The following is a 19509-nucleotide window of genomic DNA, read 5'->3' as shown; positions in this document are numbered from 1 at the left end:
GCTTGGTACAGTGGATTAAGAATCCTGTGTTGCCACAGCTGCAGCTGTGGTTTGGATCTGATTGCTGGCCTAGGAACTCCATGTGCCAAGGGGTGGCCAAAAAAGAGAAAAAAAAACAAACCAAAAAACACATACACACCTTTACATGCATTCGTCTATTAGCATTTTGTCCTGTTTGGTCTATGAATTAGTTTTTCTCTCTCTCTCTGAATGTATTTGTGTTTGTGTATACATACATATATGTATACATATATTTTCCTAACCCATCTAAGAAGAAGTTTGTAATCTTGACTTCTGAATACTTCATTGTATATATCCTAAGAAAAGGGATATTCTCTTTCATTGCAGTACAGTTCTCAGTGTGAGTAAACTCATCTTTGTTAAAACAGTTCTGTCATCTCGATTCCAGTTTTACCGGTGGACTCAATAATGGCCTTTATGGATTTTTTTTTTTCTCCTCTAGTACATGATCACAATGTTAAATTTAGTCATAGTAGCCTTTCAGTCTCTTTCAATTAGGAACAGTTCCTCACCTTTCTTTGTCCTTTATGGCATTGGCATTTCGAAAGAATAATCTTTGTTGTTGTTGGGTTTTTTTCCCAAATAGAATGTTTCCCATTTGGCTTCGTCTAATGTTCCTTATAATTACATTTGGGTTATGCATTCGTGGCCAAAATACTATGTAAATGATGTTTTGTTCTTCTCAGAGTATCAAGTTAGAGGTATTTAACATCTTTGTGCCCCTCATTTGTTCACCTTGTCAGTTTCTTCATGTATAGTTTTCCTTCTCACTCTTAATAAGAAATCTGTACAGAGACAGTTTAATACCATCTAAATATCCCATACTTCATTAAAATCTTACCCCTATGGGAAAAAAAAAGGAGTTCCCATTGTGGCTCAGTGGGTTAAGGACTCATTGTGTCTCTCTGAGGTTGTAGATTTGGTCCCTGGCCTCACTCAGTGGCTTAAGGATCCCTTGTTGCAAGCTGCAGCATAAGTCACTAGCATAACATGGTAGTGATTCCTTGTTCTGGCTCTGGCATCAGCCATTTCCGTGAGAAGCTTTGCATCTTTTTTTGAGGAAACCAAGATATGGCTGCCAGCTATGCTTGTTGCTACCTGGTGCCTTTGCTTCTTTCAGCAGATAGAGCTCAGGAAATATATACATTCTTGTACCTATGCATACATGGATATGTGTGTACATACACATGTCTGTGTCCCTGTGTTCTACATATATATGTACAGATTAGAACATACCAGTACCCCTACTTTCGATACAACCCCATAGGGTTCTTCTTTATCTTTCTCATTTGTATTTGTATTTCCCTTTTTCAACAAGGAGTATCTTCCCTCCCAATCTTCCCCTCCCTCCAGTCTTCCCTCCCAGAATTTGTTCAGTTCTGTAATACATCTACTGCTACACCTCTGCAAACAGAGAAAGAATTTCAGATTTTTTTTTTCCACTTCTCTCTACCCGAGTCTTCCCTCTCCCCTCCCCCCTTGCCTGGACTAAGGGTACATGGTCATATACTGTGTTCATAAGTTACTTTCCCCCTTCATTGTGGTTGTTACTTATTTGAAATAATACAGTGAAGCTTATTTGCTTCACTTTGTTTCCAATTTTTGTTGTTGTTACTTAGTTTCCCCTTCTAACTATAATAGATTAATAACAAATATAACTGTCAGGAATAGCAGTATTTGGGTTTTCAGCTGGGGCCCTGTGTGGCTCAAGCCTAACAGTATTTGTATAATGGAGTAGTTACTGTCATAAAAGTAGTACATACAGTAGCAGTTTTGTTTTCTTTTGTTTCAAGAGTATTCCTAATTGCCTGTTACAGCATTTTTATGTTAGCTATATAATTTTTGTCAGGTAATTCCAACATCCGAGTCATCTTAATGGTAACGTCTTTTGGTTATCTTTTCTCATTCAAGTTGTGATTTTCTTGCTTTTTACTATGGCAAGTGTTTTTATTATATCCTGGACATTTTCAGTATAATAGTATAAGACTCTAGATCCTTTTTAAATACTCTCTTTTTTTTGGCTTTATTAGGTGATTCACAAATTGGGCAGTATCCCATCCAGAGACTAGAAGAGTGTGCCCCTAAATATTCTGTTTTAGGAAGCATTCACCTTGTTTAGGTTTGAGATGCAGATCCTGGCCTATCTTTGTGGAAAGTGGTTCTAATGACAGTTTAGTGTCCAGAGCCCGTGCAGTGTTATTCTGGTCTGTGCCATTTAATCGCTACCTTGGGGCACTCTGAATATCTGGTATTCTGTTTTGTGGTTCAGTTCTCAATGCAATGCTTTTGTCAAATCTAGACAGTTTCCCCTGTGAATCAGCTAGGGGTGTGTCCAGGTTTTTCTGTGCAGGCGTAAAGAATACTTTCCTCCAGGTTTCTTCTCTTTGAGATTCTCTTCCTGTAGTCACTAGTTGAGAGGGTGAGGATGCCACTTGCTATTGCTGGGTGGTGGTGGAGTCAGGAGTACGGGGGTAGAAGTCTAGGCTCCTTGCTAGATTTCTAGTCAGCGGAGAGTTTGCATTGACACTGTATTGGCAGGAGAAGAAAGCCTGCCTCAGGCTTCCTGCTGCTGCTGGGTAGGGGGTGTGGAAGTCCACACTCCCCAGTTAACCTCTGATGATGTTGCAGGGGGCTGGGAACATCAGCAGTTTAGCTGGATATTATAAAAAATGTTTCTCATCTCTCCCTGTCACAGTCCTTTGCTTAGGATAGATTTTTCTTGGCACCCCCCCACCCCCACCCCACCCGTCCCTGTGCCTGTTGGTGGTTCTGGATTGCAGCTTCACCAGAGACCAGTCTAGGGTATTTAGAAGATATAAAGTAACCTAGGAAACTTAGCAGTGTTGTTCCTTAGATTCTGAGATCCTTATTAACCAGTCCATTTTCCTCCTTCCACATTTCAGAGTTCTTTTATCACTGTCTGCTATGTCCATAGTTTTTAGTTAAACTTTGCAGGGAAGAATATGAGAAATGAGAAGAAAAATGATCTAGCCCATCTTGTTTAGAACTAGAAGGTCTTGTTCATGTATGATTTTTAATTTCTATTATAGCTGCAAGCACATTAAGAATTGTTAAGTCTTGATGAATTGACTCCTTTTTATATATATATAATTTCCCTCTTTATCCCTGATAACATTCATTGCTCTGGAGTCTCATGCCTCATATTGATATAGCTACTCCAGGTTTCTATTCATTAGTAGTTACATGATACATCTCTTTCCATCCTTTACTTTGGATCTATCTATGTCTTTTATTTAAAATGGGTTCTATTTTGACAGTATATTGTTTGGTTTTTCTTTTTTTATCCATTCTGCATTCTCTGGCTCTTATTAGTGCTTTTAGACCATTTATATTTAGTGCAGTTGTTGATACAGTAGGCTTCAAGCTTAGCATCTTGTTAGTTGTTTTCTGTTTGTTCCTTTTATCCCTTTTTGTTGTTTTTTGGATTGAGTATTTTTTAAATTATATTTCATTTCTACTATTAGCTTATTATTTTTCCTCTTTTTTAAAAAAGTTTTAGGAGTTCCCATTGTGGCTCAGAGTTAAGAGCCCGACAGAGTGTCCATGAGGATGTGTGTTCAAGCCATGGTCTCGCTCGTTGGGTTAAGGATCCATTGTTGCTACAAACTGCATTGTCACAGACACGGCTCAGATCTCATGTTGCCATGGTTGTGACCTAGGCTGGTAGCTGCAGTTCCCATTTGACTCCTAGCTTGGGAACTTCCATATGCCATGGGTATGTGCTTTAAAAAAAAGTTTTAGTGTTTGCATTAAGGTTCATAATCTACATCTTTAATTAGTCACAGTCTGCCTTCAAAGAATATACTGCTCTGCTTGTAGTATAAGAATCTTACAGTAGTATACTCCCAACCCCTAATTCTTTGTGTTGTTGTCATGCTGTTAAAACAATGCGTTGCTATTATTTTTCCTTTATACAGATGATATTTTTATAATAAAAAATAAAAAATATATACATTTCATATTTACCTTCATTGTTATCATTTCTAACACTCTTCTTTAAGAGATGAGTGTCTTCTGCTTGAAGAATTTTACTTTTTATAGTACAAGTCTGCTAATAATATATCCTCTCTGTTTTTGTTTGACTCAGAAAGTCTTTGTTTCTCTTTCACTTTTGAAAAATATTTCCATTGCTATAGAATTCTGGATTGGTGAATGTTTTCCCCCCACACTTTAAATTCTTCATTCTGCTGCCTTCTGACTTGAATAGATTTTGAAAAGGATGTGACGTAATGCTTGACTTTTATTTATGTAATATACCCCCTTTTCTGCCTGGCTTTAAAATTTTCTCCCTGTGATATGTGTAGATATATTGTGTGTTTTTGTTTTCTTATGTTTTTTATTATTTATTCTGCTTGATATTCTTTAAGCTTCTTGCATTTGTGGTTTAATATCTTTCATTATATTTAGCAAATTCTGGCTATCAGGTCTTCAACGATTTCTTCTTCCAGGATTTCTGTTACATGTATATTAGGCTTTTTGATACTGTCCCACAGCTCTTAGATGCTTTATTCTGTCTTTTGTTTGTGTGTGTGTGTGTTTTCCTCTTTTTTTCTGTTTCACTTTGGGTAATACCACCAATCCCATTTTCAAGTTCACTGATTTTTTTTACATAGCTTAGTTTAGTTATCTCTCTTAATTTTTTTTTTTGTCTGACATTTCTCTTTTGTTCTTGGTGTTTTCATCTCTCTCCTGAGGTGCCCATCTCTTCATGCATGTTGTTTGTCTTTTCCACTAGATATTTTAGCATATTAATCATAGTTGATGTGATTCACTCAATTCCATGTCTGTAGTTCTTACATCTGGGTGATAGATATCTGAATTTAGTCTTGTTATTATTTGGTTGCTTTGTCATGTATCTTGTAAATTTTGGTTGAAAGCCAGACTTAGTATGTGAGAATCTAAACACTGGAGTAAATACTATGTATGACTAAAAAATGGACTTGTCTCCTCTTCTGCTAGGTTTTTATTGTGTGTGGTTGACTTGGTTTGGTTTTGTTGTTGCTGTGGTTATCCACAGTTGACCACCAGTTTCATATCACTTGTGCTTAGATGGGTGCCAGAGTTACCAGAAGTCCTTTTATTGTTGTTGTTTTTAAATGTACCCCTGTCACTTACTCTTAGATTTTCCCTGTGAGCCTGTGCTTTATGGAGTCTCTTTCCATGCTCACTTCTCTCTCAGTGACAGTTCACTGTTACTTGTCACTTGGAGCAACCCCATTCCATGGTAAGGAGCAAGGGGTTGTTCTCTGTTCTAGTTGAGCTCTGTCTTAGGCAGTCTTATGATTGTGGATCTCAGGAGTAGGGCTCTCTCAGTGATCTTGTGCCTCCCTAAGTGGCAAGGGTCCTCCAGGGGTCTAGGCCCAGGGCAGTTCCCTTACCCTTCTGCCAGAGTGGAGAGTTTCATTTATTTCCTTTCTCCATTTATGTATGTTCTGGGGACTAGAATTTTCCCTGGCTTAATGCTTTTGTTTCCTAAGGGTTAAAGATCTTATGAGGCTTTGTGCCTTCACACAGTGGGGGCTGTTCTCCTTTCCTAGGCCTCGATCTTGGGGGACACTTTTGAGAATACTCAGTAAGGTCTATAGAAAATAACCTTGAAATCAGTGTGAATCCCTTGTGTCTCTGCTTGCCAGGATTTTTATACTTTCATGGTGGTTCACACTTGACCTTTTGCAGTTCATCGGAATGTTAATCTGAAATCTTTTTACCTAGAGGTAGGATGATCCTAGTCTTTCTCCTTATGTCAGCCAGTGCTCATGACCCCGCTTTCCTCTAAGGCACTTGTCTTTTAATTTGATCTCAGGCTCTTTGGTTTCCCTGTGACTAGCTGTATTGGATTCAAGATAAATTAGTTTTATGTGTTATCTAGCCTTTTCTTGTTCTTAGAGTGAGATGGACACTATATCCAGCTCTTTACATCATAAACAGAATCAAAGTCTCCCTGAAAGACTGAAGCACCTACTGTATCTAATCCTAAAATAGTTTCCCTAATACCTTAGAAAAGAATATGCTAAATGTTCTCTATCTTGAATGATGCTTGTGTTAGTGGATTGGATAGAATGCAAATGTTTCATTTTCCTGTTACACCATGATTCAGTAAATTTATGCTAGCTTTTCATGTTCAGAGAGAGGGATTGTTTATATTCTTTCTACTGGTTTTATGATATTAGGGAGTCAAGAGGTACCTCTCAATGCTTGAAAAACAAACTTCGAATTGAGGTAATTGCATTCTCGAAGACTGGCTTTTGTAAAACACTTTTTAGTAGGGGTTATTTTAAGTTTATATGGAAGAACGGTGAAGAATACAATGATTTTCCCCATTTACCTGTTATCCAGCATAAACAGTTGTCAGCCCATGCCTAATGATGTGTTGTCTGTTATTTACAGCCCTCTCCTCATGGGTTATTTTGAAATAAACTCCAGACATAGGATTTTTTTGTGCATATAAGTGAGTATAAGAGAGTGTAGTTGTTTTCCTACACCATATGTATTTTAGTTTTAATACGTCGACCTAGTAGACAGAAAGACAACATTGGCAGATTTCATGCCTTTGGCCTTCAAAGGTATTTATAGGAGGCAGAGTTCATTCCAGATCTCTCTGATGTATGTGATTGGTGACCACACCCACTTTCAGAAGTTGTAGAGTTGAGCCATTGTCCTCTGCTCTTTGTAGACCTGTGTCTCTCTTTGAAAAGCAGTCTGTTGTACTACATTTAGTACATTGGAGTCTGAGTGGGTATCCCCTAAGAATAGAATTCGCACTAACAAATTAATTTTAGTATTCCATTGGGACTGCTGTTTATACCTGTATACTCAAAGAAAGAGCAAAATGACTTTGCTGTACTCTTCTGGGCATATTTTAAACTGTGATTGCATGTAAAAGCTAAGTGTTTTAACCTTGTGTTCTTATTTTTTTAACCTTATTTTGAAATAATTTGAGAGTTACAGAAAAATTACACAGATGAGACAGGGAATTCATGTATAGGCATCATCTAACTTCATTGTTAACAGTTTATATAACCAGAGTACATTGAACCACCCCATGTAATTAACATTGGCTATATGTTCTTTTTTTTAACAGCTGCTGAAATAGTTCAAGAAATTGAAAATATGGAGAAGACTAGGATGCGTCTTGAAGCTAGTAAACTGAATGAAAGTGTATGTTGATGGTCTGTTTCAGTATCTCAGTAGAAGTGAAGAGAAGAAAAGCTGAATATCCTGCAGATGGAAGGAAACCAGTATTAAATCTGTTCAGTGGGAAATATAATAGAACGTATTTCCATTTAATGTATTCTGATTTACTTGCTGCTCACTTTTAACACAAAATTCTATCATATTTTAGCAGTCTTCCTGCATAAAGTGCAATCCAAAGTAGAGTTTATTAATGAATTATAGTTTTGTAGAAAAAGCACCTGCCTGTACCTCAGATAACCTTGGTATTGCTTCTTTCTCTGGTGGTTGCATTTGATAAGCTTTAACTAAACTCTGTGGCCCTTAGGATCTTCATCTGTAAAACTGAGGGATTGAGCTATGCGGTCTCTAAGATCCCGTTTTAGCTCTGGCATCCTGGATTTCTATGATTATAATGATGGAGAAGTTAAGTGAGTATGAGAGTTTATGAGGATTAGCATCCTTTGAGCTTATTGAGGGAATCAGAGACCTAAATTTCTTCACTGTTGCCTTCTTCTAGTGTTGTGGTCCAAAACTTGAGGAAAGGATACCAAAGAAGAAAAGAGTCATGGTGTCCTTTCCCAAGTAGACTTTTTTCCTAGACCATAGGTAATGTGTTTGTAAAGAAAGCAATGACCTTAGGGAAGTAAGTTTATAATCAGATAGTATAAAAAATGAGATTTTCATTGGCTTTATCATTACCTGTGTGATAAAAGACTATAATGAAATGTATAAGTAGATTCCTTATCTCTTGAGTGTAAGATTTTAAAAAGTGGAACTAGAAATTTAACACACAAAATCTTGTATTACTGCATTTTCTCTATTTCCTTTGTGGTAGACTTGGAAAAGTTAGTTTGGAAAAGACAGAAGACAAACAAGAAGATCTGCCTTATTAATGATCTGCTAAATGTCTCTTCAGTATTGTAGTTTTAAGTATTACTTGTAGTAATGAATATGAAAAATTAAATATTGAAAGTAGGAAATTTAATTCACTGTTAATACTTCATAAATTCTAATGGAATCACTGTTGCATTTTTCTACTGGTGAAGAAAAGTAATGAGTAAAATGTATATTAATTATGATATTCTAGAGAAATAAACAGGAGTTAATCTTCCTACATCTATATAAAACAGAGATGTGAGATTATTTCCCTCTATTTTAAACATTGATATTTGAAATTTGAAAGTTTTATAGTTTACTAATTTCTGTTTTTGTCTTTTTTGGAATTTTTAATTAAGAATTTTTGGATTATTTTAGATAATGGTTTTTACGAAGGACCAAACAGAAAAGGAAATAGACGAAATTCACAGAAAATATCGTAAGTTGTGTGATGTTTTCTTTATTTTTGAAGAACTTGGGTTGCAGTTTTTCATCTTAAGTATTTTTTAAAATATATTTTCATATTAATGTTTGATATAAACTTTCATTTTAATATTTCTTAAGACACTGAATTTTAGTTAAATGTTTACTCAGACAGTGACCTTTTTTTGTAACTCTCTGTGCCTGCTTTTTGATTTGTGACAAACTGTCTGCTTTGAGCTTCTCACTAAGCACTTGGCAGATATTAATTGGTTGCTCTCAGAGCATTTCTGTGAGAAGAAATGGGATTAAAATGGAAACATTCCTGACTTGCCATTCTGTCCTCAGGCCACTCAGTGACAGTGTTTCTGTAAAGAATTTCAGCACTCTGTAGCTTGCACATTTGTGCCGAAAATAGTTTTCATCTTACTCATTATTACCAGATTCCCAGCTTTATCATTTCGTTTTCCTTAAGTGGCTGCTGTAGGTATCTTTCCCAGAGCTAGCACATTACTGTTTTGTCAGTTAGGTAGCTATTTATTCTTTGGTTGGTTGATTGGTTTTTAGTTTAATTTTAAATTTAAGTGCCCAGCAAACAGTAGATAAATATTTGCTGAATGAGTACCCCACATTTCGGTTATGCTAAGAGAATTTTGTTTTCTTTGTTCACTTCTTAAGCTTTGAAGGTTCAGAACCAGCCATGATATGTTTGGGAAGGGAGAATGCACAGGCACTAGGTGTAATTGTGGTGGCCTGTGCCTTCCCAGAGTAGGGAAAGGAGCCTAAACAATTCACGGACCAGAGGCTGAACAACCAAAGTTGCAGCTCTGGTGAGGGAACCATAAAGCACTTGTGATCAATCCTTGCTAATTAGAGTTGGTGGAGCCAAAGTGATCATTGTTGGTACAGGAGCTAGAGCATAACAGATGATCATGGAAGTAGCAAAACTAAGGCCTATAACTTTAAGGAAAGCAGACAATTTGCATGGAACAAAAAAAAATTTAAATCACTAAAGGATGGTAGCTAATAATTATGTTGTACTGAAGAAAATGTGGTTGAGATATAGGCAGGAAAATGCACAGATAGCTGTTGCTCACCATTTAAATATCTTTTAAAATTTTAACCTGACTAGATATGTCATGTTGAGTTAATTCACTTAGCCCTAAAATAAACCTCAGTATGTACTTTTTATTTTTTTAACCTTTCATGTACTTCTGAAAGCTTCAGTGCTTAGCATTATAGTTCAGTCATAATCAAAATCATACAGTGATTTAATATCACAATCCAAATAAGCCATTGAATTCTCTTCTTCTTTTAAACATTTTTATTAAAATTTTACATGCACATTTTCTTTCAATCACATATTTCTGTAAAGCTTATAAAACCCCCAAATCTGGAGTTCCTGTTGTGGCTTACTTAGCAGGTTAAGGACCCGACGTTGTCGCCGTTAGGATGTGGGTTCGATCCCTGGCCTGACTCAGTGGGTTAAGGATCCGGTTTTGCCACAAGCTGCATTGTAGGTCACAGATGCAGCTCAGATCTAGTGTTGCCGTGGCTTTGGTATAGGCCTCAGCCGCAGCTCCAATTTGACCCCTAGCCTGGTAATTTCCAAATGCCTCAGGTGCAGCCGTAAAAGGAAAGCAAACAAACCCCAAATCTACCCCCTCCACTACCAACCTGTCTTCATTTCTCTTCCCTAGAGGTAATCACTGTCAAAATTTTTGACTTTTGTTTTGGTAATTACCTGCATATTTATAAAAGATTGTTCTTTCTGCTGTTTGTTGAAATGTTTGTTTCAGTTTTCCATGTTAACAACTGACTGAAGTCCTCATATGAAAAATGAAGATTAACTCCTTTATATATCCTGGCTCCTACCTTCCCAATCTCTGAATATTGTCATCATTTTTTATAAAGTCAGTATTTAGTTAGAGCCGTTGTATACAGTTTGAACCAGGCAACATACATGCTAGGGTGATAAAGGGTAGCAGAGTATGCCACCCCAGAGTGTGTCCCTGTGGCATGTTACTTTGAGCTAAAGGCAGTTGAGAAGCAGCAGAAGGAAAAGCTCCCTGCCCTCTCCCATTTGCCTAAGTGTAGGACAAATTACTATGGTGTCTGTCCCTCTTCCCTGTCTATCCCTAGAGGTAAGAGAATAATCTTTAGGAATAGACCTCTTTGTCTTCATGTCAGTGGAGAAAGCTCTAATTTAAATCAGCATTAACAGACTTTACTCTTGTTTACCTTTTTTTTTTTTTTCCTGGCCCTCTTCCCAAAATTGGCCTCCCCTACATCTTTTTTTTTTTTTTTTTTAGGGTCCAAATCTGCCTCTTCTTTTTCTTCGTTTTGGTGGAATATATTTTTCAGGGGGACATGTGGAGGAATATTTTTTGAGACCATACATTAACTGGAAATATTACTTGTACTATTGATTCAGGTTACAGTGCTTGAAAAAAGCTTAATTTTATAAATTAGTCGGGTAGTTTTGCGATATTTTATTTTCTTTAGCAATTTTTTGGATATATTTATACTCATGAACTCCTCTTTTAGTGGAGGAAAGAAATAGTGAAATCCAGTTGAGCCTTAGTTGCAAATCTGTAGAAGGTGTATTTGATACAGAGTTGAATCAAATGAATTTATTGAGCTACCTGTGGTTTTCAGATTGCAAATGCTTTGACTTTTTTTTTTTTTTTTTTTTTTGCCTTTTGTCTTTTTAGGGCCACACCCATGGCATATGGAGGTTCCCAGGCCAGGGGTCTAATCGGAGCTGTTGCCGCCAGCCTACACCACAGCCACAGCAACGCCAGATCTGCAGCCTACACCAAGCTTACAGCAACACTGAATCCTCAACCCACCGAGTGAGGCCAGGGATTGAACCTGCAACCTCATAGTTGGATTCGTTTCCGCTGTACCACGACGGGAACTCCTCAGATTGCAAATGCTTTGGTAAGCCTTCTTAATTAAGACTGAATTACTCCAGTAAGAGGTGGAATCTTGGACTGATGGAAAACTACTCTACTTGCCTAACTGCTGTGAGAGATATATTTTGGGAATCTTCATGCTCTTTGCCCTAATAAAATATAGTTTTATACTCTGCCAAGGAGGGGAAAAAAAAACAGCAAAGAAAACCCAAGCCTCTAATGAACACTCTGGGATTATATTCTGAAACTTTTCCTGAGAGTAAACTGGTAATTAAGCAGTCAAGGCATTTTAGCTTAATTTGTTCCTTTATTTTTTTATTTGGTCATTCACTAATTTAATAAGTATTTATTGAGCATCTGCTATGTGCCAGATGCTATTCTAGGTAACAGGTATAGAGCAGTGAACAAGATACATAGATCTTTCTTATCTTAGAGCTTACATTCTTTTTTTTTTTGTCTTTTTGTTTTTAGGGCTGCACCAGTGGCATATGGAGGTTCCCAGGCTAGGGGTCGAATTTGAGCTGTAGCTGCCAGCCTAAGCCACAGCCATTACAACCCCAGATACAAGCCATGTCTGTGACCTATACTACAGCTCACAGCAACACCAGATTCTTCCCTTGAGTGAGGCCAGGGATTGAACCCGTGTCCTCATGGTTACTAGTCAGATTCGTTTCCACTGAGCCACGATGAGAATTCCATTGCTTACAATGTAATGGTAGACAGATAAATAACAATAAATTGGCAGATGATAATAATGATTTTATGTGACACATGCTCTAAAGAAAATAAAACAGTAATTTGATAGGGATTATGGGGCATTAGGCTTTTTTATTAAGGAGTTGACATTTGAGATGAGTTTTGAGTAAAAAATTAAAATAAAGGCAACGATTCAGAGGGCTAGAGGATGAGTGCTCCAGGCAGAGAGAACATCAAGGACTGAGGCCCTGAAGTAGACACAGTGTAGGTGGGTATGACTGGAATGTAGTGAGCAGAGAAGAAGAGTGGTGTGTGGGGAGGCGGGGCCAGATCCCATAAGACCTTGTAAGAGTGTGTTTTGCATTTGATTCTTAGTGCTTGTGAGAAGTCATTGGAGAGCTTAGAAAGAGACGTGATGTGATTTTATCCACAATAAGAAGATTATGGTATCTTCTGAATAGAGAATAAATTGTAAGGCAGCAAGAAGTAGTAAGAACACCAATCTGAAAGCCTTCACTCAGGCAGTATTTATTGATCACCAGTTAGTGTATCACAGTCAATACTCCAGGTATTGGGAATATAACATTAAAGGAACAGACTAAGTCTCTGCCCACGTGGAGCTTATATTCTATTGGGATTAAGAAGATGTGGTTCACATATACAGTGGAATACTACTTAGCCATAAAAAAGAACAAAATAATGCCATTTGCAGCAACATGGGTGGAACTAGAGACTCTCATACTAAGTGAAGTAAGTCAGAAAGAGAAAAACAAATACCATATGCTATTACCTCTATCTGAAATCCAATATACAGCACAGATGAACTTTTCCACAGAAAACAAACTCACAGACTTGGAGAACAGACTTGTGGTTGCTGAGGGGGAGGGGGAGGAGTGGGATGGACTTGGAATTTGGGGTTAATAGATGCAAATTATTGCATTTGGAGTGGATAAGCAGTGAGATCCTGTTGTATAGCACAGGGAGCTATATCTAGTCACTTGTGATGGAACATGATGGAGGATAATGTGAGAAAAAGAATATATATATATACGTATGACTGGGTCACTTTGCTATACAGTAGAAATTGACGGAATACTGTAAATCAACTATATGGAAAAAATAAAAATTATATAAACTTAAAAGAAAAAGAGAGATGATATGTGAAAACAGACCTGAATGAAGGCAACAGAAATAAGAGCAAAAATAAACCAATGGGACCTAATCAAACTGACAAGCTTTTGCACAGCAAAGGAAACCAGAAAGAAAACAAAAAGACAACTTACAGAGTGGGAGAAAATAGTTTCAAATGATGCAACTGACAAGGGCTTAATCTCTAGAATATATAAGCAACTTATACAACTCAACAGCAAAAAAGCCAATCACCCAATGGAAAAATGGGCAAAAGACCTGAATAGACCGTTCTCCAAGGAAGATATACAGATGGCCAACAAGCACATGAAAAAATGCTCAACATCCCTGATTATAAGAGAAATGCAAATCAAAAACTACCATGAGATACCACCTCACACCAGTCAGAATGGCCATCGTTAATAAGTCCACAAATAAGTGCTGGAGGGGGTGTGGAGAAAAGGGAGCTCTCCTCCACTGTTGGTGGGAATGTAAACTGGTACAGCCACTATGGAGAACAGTTTGGACATACTTTAGAAATCTATACGTAGAACTACCATATGAGCCCGCAATCCCACTCTTGGGCATATATTCACAATAGCTAAGACAGAAACAACCCAAATGTCCACTATAAATGGATAAAACATGAATTGCAGTTTTCAAGATCTAAGACGTTAGAATTCAAAGGACAGGGATCTCTGAGGGATGGGAAAAATAAGATGAGCCCTCTAATAGAGTTTCTAGGCTCTGAGGCAGGCGGAGGGATCCCATGCAGAGTCAGGTGGGCTCTAATGATGGAGGAAGAAAGACCAGAGAACCAAAGAAGCTGAAGTTTGCAGGACAGAATAGTGGAGAGGAGAAAGAACCCTGGGGAATCTGAAGAAGGCTCATCTTGTCAGTTCATTCAGCATACAGTATATGTTCTTGGACCACAGGGCAATCAAATTAGAACTCAGTAACCAAGCTCTCTGGGAAATCACCAAATATATGGAAACTGAATAATACATTTCCAAATAGCACATGGATCTAAGAAAAACTAAAACTGAGAAAATCCTAATACATTTCTTAACTCCTTTAAAAACAGTAAATCCATTACATGTTAATATAAATCATAAGTAACATATTTTGGTTAATAGAACATAACTTGCCCCCCACATACAAAAAAATCAAAGCAAATAGAGATTTCTACTCCTAGCTCAGATGGAATATCAGACTGTATTTACTTTCCTACATTAAAAGCTAGAAAACCAGAGGCAGTATATAAAACACGGTATATTTTCAGATATTGGAAAAAGTTAGCACAAAACTGTATCTCAGTAACATGGTGAGCTCTACAGTTCCAGCAGTTTTAAGCCCTGATTGGTGAACCCCAAAATAATCTGGTGGTGTCATTGCATAGGTTCAACATAAACCCAAGTTTTGGGGGCCAGGTTGACTAGGACAGAGTACCAGAAAAAAGAGACCTGTGGAGAAAAGAGAGCTCTCAAGATCTGCAGGAAGAGCTGGTCAAGTCTGGCTGCCTAGCAATACAGACGTGAAAGAGAGGAAACTGCCTGAGACCAGGAGAAAACTCCTTCAAAGGATTAGTTCCAAAACAATTTCTGGAGCTCACACAGGGCAGGTAATAGCTTGAGTTCACCACCAGCCACAGTAGAAAAAACTTTTTAGTATATAAGGCATCAGGCAAAACCCTCAGAAAGGATTTATTGTTTTATTATTAGCAGGGCAAATTTACCTTAGGGCCTGATAACAGGTTGGGCTTTGCAGGCTGCATCTGTCAAATGTTCTTATTTGTTTATAATCCTTTTTAAAATATAAAAACCACTCATAGCTTGAGGGCCATACAAAAAAAAAAAAAAAAAAAAAAAGCCAGAGGTTGGATTTAGCCTTTGGGCTGTTTTTTTTTTTTTTTTTTTTTTTTTTGCCAGTCCCTGCTCTAGGCTAATGGCTGCTCTAATTTTCCCTACTAAAAAGATTTTTTTTTTTTTAAATAGATACTTTTAGAGCAGTTTTAGATTTACAGTAGAACTGACTAGAACTGAGAGTTCCTTTATTTCTCCTGATCCCATACATGCACAGTCTCTCCCACTGTCATCATATCACACCAGAGTAGTACATTTGTTACAGTTAATGAACCTACGTTGACACATCCTTATCACCAGAGTCCACAGTTTCCCTTAGGGTTCACTCTTCGGGTTGTATATTGTGTGGTTTTGACAGATGTATAATGCTATGTTTAGAATAGTTAGTTTCATTGCCCTAAAAATTCTCTGTATTCCATATCTTTATCCCTCCTTCCTCTCTGATCCCTAGCAACCACTTATCTTTTTACTGTCTTCATAATTTTGTCTTTTCCACAATGTGTATGAATTAGAATCATACAGTATATAGTCTTTTCATTGTTTCACTTAGTGATGCATACAGTCTTCCTCTGTGTCTTTTTCTGGCTTTATAGTTCATTTCTGTTTAGTGCTGAATAGTGCATTATCTGGATGTACCATAGTTCATTTATCACTTCACCTGCTGAAGGACACCTAGGCTGCTTCTTTTGCCAATCATGAAAAAAGCTGCTATAAGTGGTCATGTGCAGGTTTTTATAGGGACATAAGTTTTCAGTTGTTTTGGGTAAATACTAAGGGATGAAATTGCCGGATCATAAGGTATCTTCAGTTTTGTGAGAAACTGCCAAATTGTCTTCCAGACTACCATTTTGCATTTCCACCTGGTATGAGTGAGAGTTCCTATTGCTCCACTTCTTCATTAGCATATGACATTGTTAGTGTTTTGGATTCTTGCCATTCTAAAGGTGTATAGTGGTATCTCATTGTCTTAATGTTTGGTTCTCTGATGATATATGATGTTGAGCATTTTTTCATATATTTACTTGCCATCTGTATATCTTCTTTGGTGAAATGTTAAGATCTTTTGCCCATTTTTGAATTGGGTTGCTCATTTTCATAGTGAAAGTTCTTTTTTTTTTTTTTTTTTTTTTTTTGTCTTTTGACCTTTTAAGACTGCACCAGCGGCATATGGAGGTTCCTAGGCTAGGGGTCTAATTGGAGCTGTTACTGCCATCCTATGCCAGAGCCACAGCAACACCAGATCCAAGCTGCTGAGCCACAATGGGAACTCCCTTTATATACTTTTTTTGCTTTTACCTACACCACAGCTCATGGCAATGCCAGGTCCTTAACGCACTGAGTGAGGCCAGGGATCAAACCTGCAACCGCATGGTTCCTAGTCAGATTCATTTCCGCTGCACCAGGACAGGGACTCCAAAAGTTCTTCGTATAGTTTGGATAAGTCCTTTACTATACGCATCATTTGCAAATATTTTCTCCCAGTCTTAGGCTTATGTTCTCATTCTCTTCTCTTGATAATCTGCCCTGATAAAATTTGAAAGCAAAGTGTGAAGTGATTTAGTTGTTTCCAAGTAGCTTGATGTACTCCAGAATAAACAACAATACAGTTTAAGGATAAAATAAAATCTGGCAACCAACAATATAAAATTAACAGTATCCTATTGAAACTACCAGGAATTCAGAGAAGCAAAAAAGTAAGGTCTAAGAAAAGAGAAAAATCAATTAATAGAACCAGACCCAGGAATGACAGAGGTGATGAAACTAGTAGGTAAAAGTGATAAAATAACTTTATAAATATGCCTCTTTTGTCAAGAAGGAAGAATTAAGGAGGGTCTTGCTGAGGTGAGTAATGGATGATATAAAAAAGACCCAAATGGAATTCCTTAGGTGACAAACATACTTGAATTGAAAACTACACTGGATGAGGTAAAAACATATTAGGGAATAAATTGAACTGAATAAAGATACATTATATCAGTGTAGGTTGCAGCTAAAGCTGAGTTTAGAGGGAAATACGTAACACTAAATATTTATATTAGAAAAGAGAAGAGGTTTTCAATTAGTCATCTATGCTTTCATCTTGGGAAACTAAAAAAAAAATAAGAGCAAATTCCACCCTAAGTAAGCAGAAAGAAAGTAGTGAAGAGCAGAAATCAGTGAAATTGAAGACAGAAAAATCTATGAAACCACAAGCAAGTTGTAAAGATCAACAAAGTTGAGAAACCTCTACCAAGCCTGATTAAGACAAAAAGAGAGAAAACATGAATTGCCAAATCAGGAATAAAAGAGGGGGAATTATATCAATAGTATCTTACTAATATTAAAAGAATAATAAGGGAATATTATGAAAAACTTTATGCCCGTAAATTTGGTAACATACGTGAAATGGACAAATTTCTTAAAAGACACAAATTACCAAATATGAGTCAAGAAATAAATAGGTAAGCCTATTCAAGCTTATTCAGCCCTGTATCAAATTTGCCTTCCCAGGAAGAAAACTCCAGGTGCAAATGGCTTCACCAGTAAATTCTTTCTGTTCTGCAAATAAGTTCATTGTATCCTTTTTTTTTAGATTCCACACATAAGTGACATCATATGATGTTTGTTTTTCACTGTCTAACTTCACTTACTATGATAATTTCTAGGTCCATCCATGTTGCTGCAAATGGCATTATTTCATTCTTTTTTATGGCTGAGTAATATTAAAGAAGGAAATAATACCAATTCTACAAAATTTCTTCTAAAAACTTGAAAAGGAAGGAATACTTCTAACTTCATTTTATAAAGCTAAAGTTTCCATGAAACTAAAAAACAAAGACAGTATAATAAAAAGTTCTGATCAATATTTTTCGTGAATATAGATACAGAAATCCTTAACCATATTTTAGCAAATCAAATCCAGCACATAAAAAGGATAATATATCCTAACAGAGTGGGGTTTATCCTAAGAATGCAAGATTGGTTTAATGCCAGAAAATTAATGTAATTCAGTGTATTAATAAACTTAAAAACCAGTGTGATTTTATAAGTAGATGCAGAATAAGCTTTTGGCAAAATCTAACACCCATTAATAATAATCAAGTCTCATTAAACGAGAATTCTTTTTTTTATATAATTTTTTTAATTTTCCCACTGTACAGCAAGGGGGTCAGGTTATCCTTACATGTATACATTACAATTACATTTTTTCCCCCACCCTTTCTTCTGAGAATTCTTTAATCTGGTAAAGGATATCTGAAAAACCCACAACGAACATCGTATTTAATGGTGAAATATTGAATGCTTTTCTTCTGACTGGGAATAGAGATCTGTTCTTACCACTTTTGTTCAACATTGTACTAAAGGTCCTTGCCAATGTGATAAGACAAGAAAGAGAAATGATACTCAAATTTGAAAGAAGAACTACAGCTTTTTATTCAGTCAACATGGTCATGTTTCACAGTTAGTATGAATCATTAAAGATAAAGAAACATAAATTATACTTAATTAAAATTAAAAACTTTTACTATTTAGAAGACACATGTGATAATGAAAAAGCAAGTCACATATTATTAAAAATTACTGTTAAGGAGTTTCTTTCATGGCTCAGTGGAAACGAATCTGACTAGCATCCATGAGGACACTAGCATCCGTGAGGACGCTAGCTTCCGTGAGGATGCAGGTTCGATCCCTGGCCTTGCTCAGTGGGTTAAGGATCCAGTATTGCCATGAGCTGTGGTGTAGGTCACAGATGTGGCTTGGATCCCATGTTGCTGTGGCTGTGGTGCAGGCCGGCAGCTACAGATCCTATTCACCCCGTAGCCTGAGAACCTCCATGTGCCTCTGGCACCTCCCTAAAAAGACAAAAAAAAAAAAAGAAAAGAAAATGCTGTTAAGTTTATATTTGACAAAGTACTAGTATCTGTTTTATATAAAGAACTCTTACAACTCAATAATAAGTCATCGGATATATTTTCTTTAAAGGGCAAAGGTTTAAACAGTTTCTTCAGAAAAAGATACTCCAGTACCAAATAACCACATGAATAAATATAGTTAGTCTTGTCAGTCATTAGTCGTGAGTCTTTGGGGAAAATAGAAATTAAAATGAAAATAAAATAATGTTGCACACTTAATTTTTTGTTTTGTTTTTGATTTTTGGGTTTTTTGTTTGTTTTTTTGCCACATGCATGGCATGTAGAAGTTCCCTAGCCAGGGATTGAACCCATGCCACAGCAGTGACCCAGGTTGCTGCAGTGACAACACCAGATCCTTAACCCAATGAACCACAAGAGAACTCCTCCACACTTATTTTAGTGACAAAAAATAAAAGAGGGGGAAAAGGACAATACCAAGTGCTGGCCAGGATGTAGAGCAAATGGACTGTCATACATTGCTGGTGAGAATGCAAAATGGTA

General features: G+C 36.8%; 1 protein-coding gene across 6 annotated transcripts in view; it reads left to right on the top strand.

Moving 5' to 3' along the window:
- Window positions 1-19509, top strand: part of RAD18 (RAD18 E3 ubiquitin protein ligase) — a 106134-nt gene that overhangs the window by 38173 nt on the left and 48452 nt on the right. For all 6 annotated transcript variants that reach the window (XR_014822316.1, XM_021068322.2, XM_021068321.2 and 3 more), the window contains 2 exon segments: window positions 7124-7200; window positions 8470-8530. Coding sequence is in view for 5 of the 6 variants with exons in the window: in XM_021068322.2 (XP_020923981.2) it covers window positions 7124-7200; window positions 8470-8530 (138 nt within the window). In the remaining variant the exon portion in view is untranslated.

This window comes from Sus scrofa, chromosome 13, assembly GCF_054392235.1.
Source record: "Sus scrofa isolate SSC_HxYL_T2T_F1_AM1 chromosome 13, Sscrofa_HxYL_maternal_Yorkshire_Landrace_v2.0, whole genome shotgun sequence".
In the NCBI taxonomy this organism is placed as follows: Eukaryota; Metazoa; Chordata; class Mammalia; order Artiodactyla; family Suidae; genus Sus; species Sus scrofa.
This window is presented reverse-complemented; position numbering and strand designations above follow the sequence as displayed.